A 7,685-nucleotide genomic window follows, 5' to 3' on the forward strand; every position below is an offset into this window, starting at 1 on the left:
TTTCTGAGTTTGAGGGCTAGCTTGTTCCAACATTAGATGTCTTTTTTTAGGTTGTATTGGGTGATTGCAAATTTTTCAGAGAGTACCACGTGGAAATGGAAGCTACACAATGCATACAACTTTATTTTGAAGAGTACTAGCATGAGATATTCACAATTTATTTATTTATTTATATTTTAATAGTTAGTGTTAGATGTCTCTCTTTTTCCCTTCGCATTTTCTTCTTCTACTACATACCACACCAATTTTTTTATTTTTTATTTTTTCTATTACGTTGACATGGGAGGGTGTAGTAGTATTTAGATCAACCATTCTTAAACAAAAAAATCCAATAATTTTTAGACCTTGTCACATAGTGAAATAAAAAGAATGTGGTGTCTTTCCTCATTATTGAGGGGGAAAAAAAAAAAAAAGAAGGATGCATGCCAACAATTTTCTATTCAAATTGCTAGCAACACATGTAAGCAACATATGTAGAAAAGCTCATATGAAACTTATATGTTCGAGTAGGTGGTCGAACAACTCAATTTATTTAGACAGGTAGGCCCCATATGAGTTTCGAAACCCAAATTGCTAGCAATTTGAACAGAGTTACTGAAAATATCAATCCGACGCATAGAAGCATGAGAATAGGAATGACAGGGTATGTAACCTCAAGGTAGGAGCAGGACCAAATTAGCCGAACAACTTGGTGAAAATTAGCAAGAACTTTAGTAGTGATATTTCGAATCTACTTTTTCAATGATAGAGCACAACAACTAAATTAGGTTTCTTATGAGACTATATTACAATCATGCACCCTGTTTTGTTTACAAAATAGATAAAGCTAAAATGAAACTTCAAATATACCCCACTTGGAAAAATCAAGTAATACTACTTCCGTTGTGTCATGGATTAGGAATTTGATGCATTTCTGTCTCTGGGGTAGGCTTCTTATTCTTGCTATGTTTTATCTCTCCATAAAAGTATGAAGTAAAGCCCCAAAGAGAAAGTGCCAGAGCAACTCCCTTTTCTGCCTGAAACTTTTCTTGGTAGAAAATAACAGCTAGAACCTCTGTCACTGGGAGTAGAACCGCGATTACAACAGCAGATAGCAAAGACGAGACACAGAAGATGATTCCTATCGCTCCCAAGAAGAAAGCCTGCCAAAAAATTGCACTCCATACTAGGACCACATAGTACTTTGTTTCCCCGAGCCCGAACTCACTTGCCTCTCTTGGAATTGCCTACAAAGTATATATATATTTTTCATGAAATATTTACTTCTCACTTTGATTGGCTTTAAACTATGTTAGTATATTATCATATCTTAACGTATTACCATATTTGTGCTATAATATTTTTATAATATTCTAAGCACATTATGGTAATATTCTTTATTTAGTATATTATCATAGTTGTGCTAAAATATTATGACAATATATTCTTGTTATGATGATATTTACTACCATATTAGCTATTGTAAATATTTTAGGAATATTTGTGATTTTGTAATCACTGTATTTACTTTATTTATTTATTTATTTATTTATTTTTTGTCTCATTTAACTATAAATAGATCATTTTATTGTACACTTTTTACCAATCAAAAATACAAACCTTTTAGCTTGTCTTTTTCTCTATAGTATCATAACCACCATTTTCTTGGTGCCTCTCATAAGCCTCCGTTCTCCGCCCATGTAGTTTCTCATTTAAGTTTTTCCTTAGTGTTTTTAACTGCTATAGCAATACACGCTTAATTGATCTTTACATTTTATGGAAATTTGGAGTTCATTTGGCACACCCCTCCACGTGTTGCTTAACATCTTTGTCGCTACTTTCATGCGCCACACTCATCGTCATCTCTCATACATCTGACATATCAATCTCCACAATTGGTTTGTCAATAGTATATTGACGTTTTTGTGAAGAATCAGTCTTCAAAACACTATCGGACTCACCCTCACGCACCACCTCCGGCTTGAGTCTTTCGCCACACCCTGACACTCACTGTTGGTGTTCTTGCACGTGAGATCCACACTTCCAAGCTCACTAGTATTGCCCTTTGCCAACTGCAGTGGATCCAAGCCTTGTGACCTTACGTGTGACTGCCGCACTAGATCATATCCCTACGGTTTCAAACTTCAATTGTTGCTTGCACCACGCCAAATTATTACCTTCTCCAAATTTATGTCTGACCTTATGCACCCGCCACACCTTATCCAAATCCCTTTCATCAACACTCAGTAATCTGATCTCACGACTAGCTAGATATTTGTTGCTGCCACACTGGATTATTTTCTTTTCCAAAAATAAAAGTTTTGAACTTCTTCCAATCTCGACCATATTGTCTGTCGTATTGTCCATATTTTGAATGGCTCTAATTATAATATGTAGGGTCAAAATATGAATTTTTTTTTTAGAGTATGAAAATTATGGCGTTATATTTTTAGAGAAGTTTCTGTACCTAAGCAAAAAGAAGGTGAATCCAAAGATGATTTTGTAGTTTGTCTTGAAAATTGGGATAATGTGTCTTGTAAGATCCTCTTTTGGTTCATCAACACTTCAGTTCCTTCCATTCACCATCTACTTTTTAAGCTTGGGAACGCAAATGTTGCTTGAAATTTTCTGGCAAAGTGATACAATTATATTTATGATGTCTCACCGCAATTCCAACTTATCAAATGCATCAGGAACCATATTACTTATAATATTTGAGAACAATTATCTACCGTAGACCCGCAACTAAAGTGTTATGAAGATGTAGAATTATTTGCGGCATATCGTGATCATCAGAAGTTTATGCATTTCGCGATGGCCATTCGTGAAGACTTTGAGTCCACTTGGGCTTCTCCTTTGCACCCCACCCCTTTAAAGAGAATCATCCTTCCACTATGAAAATGCAATCTCCGAATATGATTGTGGCTGCGACCTCTTAGGGTGCTTCCAATTTCCCTCTTGGATCGGAAGGTTCTACATCTCAGTATGGTTGCTCCATCTATTTCTTCTACACCTGAGTCTTACACTGCGAATCAATCTCAATCATTTGCTCTCACTGCAGTTGATGTTGAGACATTAATTCATCTGGTTCTATCTCATTCTTCTACTACTGCCATGTTTGTCACTTTAGGTAAAACTTCATGGTTTAAAGACTCATATGACCTATGATCCCACTTTAATTTCTCAAAAGTATGCTCTCTATTCTAATCCAATCCTATCATTTTTTGTTTCTTCCCCAAATTTATGTGTTGATAACACATAATATGCTTAGAATATTATGGCACAAATATGGTAATATGGTAACATACTTGTGTGCTAAAACATTATAACAATACTCTTCACATATTATGGTAATATTTACCACCATATAGCTATTATAAATATTCTAAAAATGTGTGTTTGGTAAATGGTTTTAAGAGGAGAAATGATGAAAGAATTTTGATGTGATATAAAGTGGAAATGAGTTTTGAATTTTTTAAAGAAAAAGGTAAAAGTTATTTGCCAAACATCCCAAACAAGCCAATTTGGCAACACTTTTTTTTTTCTTTCTCATTTTTATCCAAAAAGTCACAACTTTTTTATTCAGTGTAATAAACAATTTTCGTCACTTTTCATTCGCCAAAAATTTAAAACTCTTTTTATCTTTATGTCACATCAATCCATCTTTTTGTCACATCAATCAATTTTTTTATTTTTTATTTTTTCATTTCTCCTCACAAAAGCATTTGTCAAAACACACCTCCATATTATTATTATTATTATTACCTTACTATACCCTTCTTCTGGCCGTGTACTGCCATTCACACAACTCGAAGACAAAAATTAAGAAGATAATTAGTCTTATTTCTTTTCTTTCTTTTTTATGGATAACGCTTTGGCAAGTAAGAGGTGGAGAGAAAGAGAGAGAGAGAGAGAGAGAAAGGGATCTACATGCGTACCTTGAAGTCCTTGTTAATCAGCATCCCTACTGTGCAGAAAAGAGTCGCAAACAAAGACATCACTATCTGAACCTCCATCACCAGCGAATACGTAATGGCCTGCTTGGCCTTCTTGTACGCCAACTCAATCAACGGCAACAGAAACCCATATAGCGCGGCTGCTCCTAGCGTCGTCAGAAACCCAACCAAATACTGTTTATTTGATTCACCGTCCGGACGGTCGTTACTCGTGTGTAAAGCCAGAACACCCGCTCCAATTGTCAGCAAAACCAACGCGTTGATCTTATACGGGGTGAACTTTTGCTTCACCAAAACGAAAGCAAACCCTGCAGTGAAGGCAAGGTGAGAGGCAACGATCAAAGAAATGGTTGAAACGGGAAGTCGCGCCACGCCGTAGGCATAGAGGTAGTCATCGAACCCGGTGAGGATTCCTATCACTGCGGAGGCAATGAACAAAGGTGGCTTCATGAAGAAGAGTTTGGCTCTCTGGCCTTGGGTTCTACGGCGGTGAAAGTATGTGACGATGAGCGGCAGGAAAATGATTGGCCAGCCGCCGGTTTCGAGCCAGCTGGAGAGCCACACTCGCTTGCCGCCGTGGATGAAGTAAAGCCTCATTATTAGTGGGCCGCCGCAGTTTCCGATAGATAATAGGATGCAATTCAGTACGAGAAGGACTTTCTTCATGGCAGTACTGTTACCTTGAGCTTCAAGTTCCATGATACTGTGGAACTCTCTCTCTTTCTGCAGTGTTTGCTTCTTGATGATAATTGTTTGAACATGTGGTGAAAGAGGACAAAAGGTGACAAAAGCGTAGGTCCTGATCATCGTGTCGGGGGAAGGCAATTGTCAAAAGTGGCTGCTGATGGGCCAGAGAAGAGAGAACAAGAAGAAAAGTGTTTGATAAAATTCCTCTACGAGGAATTCTTATTATTTAGCTAGCTGGCTTAAGTTTAAGCAAAGTACTTCAATTTTAATACAACTCTAATCGCAACCCAACTAACACATCCAAATCGTAAGAGACCTATTAAGAGTCCTAAAGCAACTAGCTAGCAATTCTTAATAAACTCCTCTTCGGTTATTTCTTCCACATCAAATAAGGTTGAATATTTCTCTTTTTGCTCATACTCAATCTACACCTCCCACATTGACTCTTTTACACTGCAGCCTCTTTCAATTTAGACCACTAATTGGGGCATCTATCTACAAGTAATGTTACAAGTCCCTCTTGTATCCATGTAAGGATGATGTAATTCTTAAAATTATCATTGGGCTTATGATTGACTACTATTAAATTTTGATTAAATAATCATTTTAAAAGTCACATTATTTTTTTAAGGGACACAAAGAACTTGTAAAATTACTCTCAATGTACAGTAGTAGTAGTAGGGTCTCTTGAGTGGAAGATAGATAGTGGACTATTGGACTTATAGTGGTTGGTTGGTTGATTTTGATAATTTGCACAAATGTTGTGAGATCTTGGATGTTATTTCGTGCTTAAAATTTGAAATTATTGATATTCATTTATGTAAAAAAATATTGATTTTTTAATTTAAATTATACAATTTCCATTTTATTTAGGCTAACGTGGTAGTGTTCATCAACTAATAAGACCTTGGTAACAAAGAAAAGAAAATTAAGGATCGATGGAAACGTCATATCAACTTGGTGGGATGAGAGTGTAGTTTTAGTATTTCTCAAGTAAATAATGTTAATAAACTTTTACAACTCACAAAGTAGAAACTTTAAAGAGGCCAACTTATATCAATATTAGATGACCTTTCCGAGGTTGAGGGCTAACATATTCCAAAATTGGATGTTTTTTCGAGGTTAGATTGGGTGATTGGAAGATTTTCAAAAGAGTAAAATGTGAAAATGAAAGCTAGACATAATGCATTACAACTTCTTTTTTCCCTAATCAATACAGGAAAAAAGGTTATATAAAAACACAAAATTAAGAGGACGCTCCTCGACAACTTACCAAAAATATATATATAAAATAAAAACAATAAAAAAGAAATAGGTCCATAAATGACTCATAAGGATAACAAATAACCCGATTTTCTATATGGACAAAATAATGACCCTTCGAGAAAAAATGAATGGCTTAAATCTAAAATTTTAAAAACTACAATTTTCCTAAAAATTTAAGTAGATCTCGATCCCAGTAAAATACGTTAACTAAAGCAAAACTCTTGAAAGGCCTTCATAGAGAAACATGATGAGCTGGCCGGGAGATAGAGAAGCATGGAAGCATGAGGACAGAAATGACAGCTTATGGAACCTCCAAGGTAGGATGATATGTTCGAATTTACTATTTCAATGAGAAACCACAACAACTAAATTATGTTTCTTAATTATGAGATTAGATTACAATCGTACCCCCTGATTTATTTTCAAAATATATAAAGCTAAAATGAAACTTCACATATACCCCCACTTGGAAAAATCAAGAAATATCACTTCCGTTGTGTAATGGACTGAGAATTTGAGGCATTTCTGTCTCTGGGGTTGGCTTCTTATTCTTGCTCTGTTTTACCTCTCCATAAAAGTAAGAAGTAAAGCCCCAAAGAGAAAGCGCCAGAGCAACTCCTTTCTCTGCCTGAAACTTCTCTTGGTAGAAAATAACAGCTAGAACCTCTGTTACTGGGAGTAGAACAGCAATTACTACAGCAGATAGCAAAGACGAGGCGCAGAAAATTATTCCTATCGCTCCCAAGAAGAAAGTCTGCCAAATAATCGCGCTCCATGCTAGCACCACATAGTACTTTGTTTCCCCGAGCTCGAATTCCCTCGCCTCTCTTGGAATTGCCTACAAATTATATATATGTACTTCATGAAATATCCATTTATAGCTACAAGAGGGAGAGAGAGATCTGCATGCGTACCTTGAAGTCCTTGTTAATCAGCATGCCTATTGTGCAGAGAAGAGTTGCAAACAAAGACATCACTATCTGAACTTCCATAACCAGAGAATACGTAACTTCCTGCTTGGCCTTCTTATATGTCAACTCAATCAACGGCAAGAGAAACCCATAAAGCGCGGAGGCTCCTAGCGTCATGAGAAACCCGACAAAATACTGCTTATTTGATTCGCCCTCTGGGCGGTCGTTACTCGTGTGTAAAGCAAGAACACCCGCTCCAATTGTCAGCAAAACCACCGCGTTGATCGAATACGAGGTGAACTTTTGCCTCACCAACAGGAAAGCAAACCCTGCAGTGAAAGCAAGCTGGGAGGCGATGATTAAAGAAGAGGTTGAAACGGGAAGGCGCGCCACGCCGTAGGCGTAGAGGTAGTCGTCGAAGCCGGTGAGGATTCCTATGACTGCGGAGGCAACGAACAAAGGCGGCTTCATGAAGAAGAGTTTGGCTCTCGGGCCTTGGGTGCTACGGCGGTGAAAGTATGTGGCGGTGAGGGGAAGGAGAATGATTGGCCAGCCGCCGGTTTCGAGCCAGCTGGAGAGCCACACTCGCTTGCCGCCGTGGATAAAGTAAAGCCTCATTATTAGTGGGCCGCCGCAGTTGCCGACAGCTAATAGGAAGCAGTTGAGTAAGAGAAGGAATTTCTTCATGGCAGCGTTATGTTGAGCCTCCGAATCCTTGGATGATATTTATTTGAAACGGTGGTGGAAGCGTCGTTCCAGATTTGTGGTCGGAGGAAGGCAATAGTCAAAGCGGCCGAGTATTAAAATATTTAAATTTTGTTTATTTAGCGCTGGTCCAGAGATAATCTGACATGCTCACCTACAGCTTCGAGATGGTGATATATAT

General features: G+C 37.4%; 2 protein-coding genes across 2 annotated transcripts; both read right to left on the bottom strand.

Moving 5' to 3' along the window:
• Nucleotides 1–692: 692 nt before the first annotated feature.
• LOC132190026 (purine permease 3-like) lies at nt 693–4,827 on the bottom strand. Its single transcript, XM_059604903.1, has 2 exons — nt 3,918–4,827; nt 693–1,226 (listed from the first exon to the last, which is right to left on the bottom strand). Exons 1-2 carry the CDS (start codon nt 4,740–4,742, stop codon nt 888–890), a joined length of 1,164 nt encoding a protein of 387 aa, XP_059460886.1. The 5' UTR covers nt 4,743–4,827; the 3' UTR covers nt 693–887.
• A 1,197-nt stretch (nt 4,828–6,024) lies between these two features.
• Nucleotides 6,025–7,679, bottom strand: LOC132190118 (purine permease 3-like). The gene is made up of 2 exons (XM_059605010.1): nt 6,803–7,679; nt 6,025–6,726 (listed from the first exon to the last, which is right to left on the bottom strand). The coding sequence occupies exons 1-2, from the start codon at nt 7,484–7,486 to the stop codon at nt 6,364–6,366; spliced, it is 1,047 nt and encodes a 348-aa protein (XP_059460993.1). The 5' UTR covers nt 7,487–7,679; the 3' UTR covers nt 6,025–6,363.
• Between the last annotated feature and the right edge of the window lie 6 nt (nt 7,680–7,685).

The sequence above is a fragment of the Corylus avellana genome, chromosome ca8 (genome assembly GCF_901000735.1).
Source record: "Corylus avellana chromosome ca8, CavTom2PMs-1.0".
In the NCBI taxonomy this organism is placed as follows: Eukaryota; Viridiplantae; Streptophyta; class Magnoliopsida; order Fagales; family Betulaceae; genus Corylus; species Corylus avellana.

What these genes read in the sequence shown, in the direction of transcription:
- LOC132190026 (XM_059604903.1), bottom strand. Translation starts at nt 4,742, where the DNA reads ATGATCAGGACCTACGCTTTTGTCACCTTTTGTCCTCTTTCACCACAT. An exon ending in TGATTAACAAGGACTTCAAG is followed by an intron (nt 1,227 to 3,917) that starts GTACGCATGTAG and finishes TATACTTTGTAG; the next exon opens with GCAATTCCAAGAGAGGCAAG.
- LOC132190118 (XM_059605010.1), bottom strand. Translation starts at nt 7,486, where the DNA reads ATGAAGAAATTCCTTCTCTTACTCAACTGCTTCCTATTAGCTGTCGGC. An exon ending in TGATTAACAAGGACTTCAAG is followed by an intron (nt 6,727 to 6,802) that starts GTACGCATGCAG and finishes TATAATTTGTAG; the next exon opens with GCAATTCCAAGAGAGGCGAG.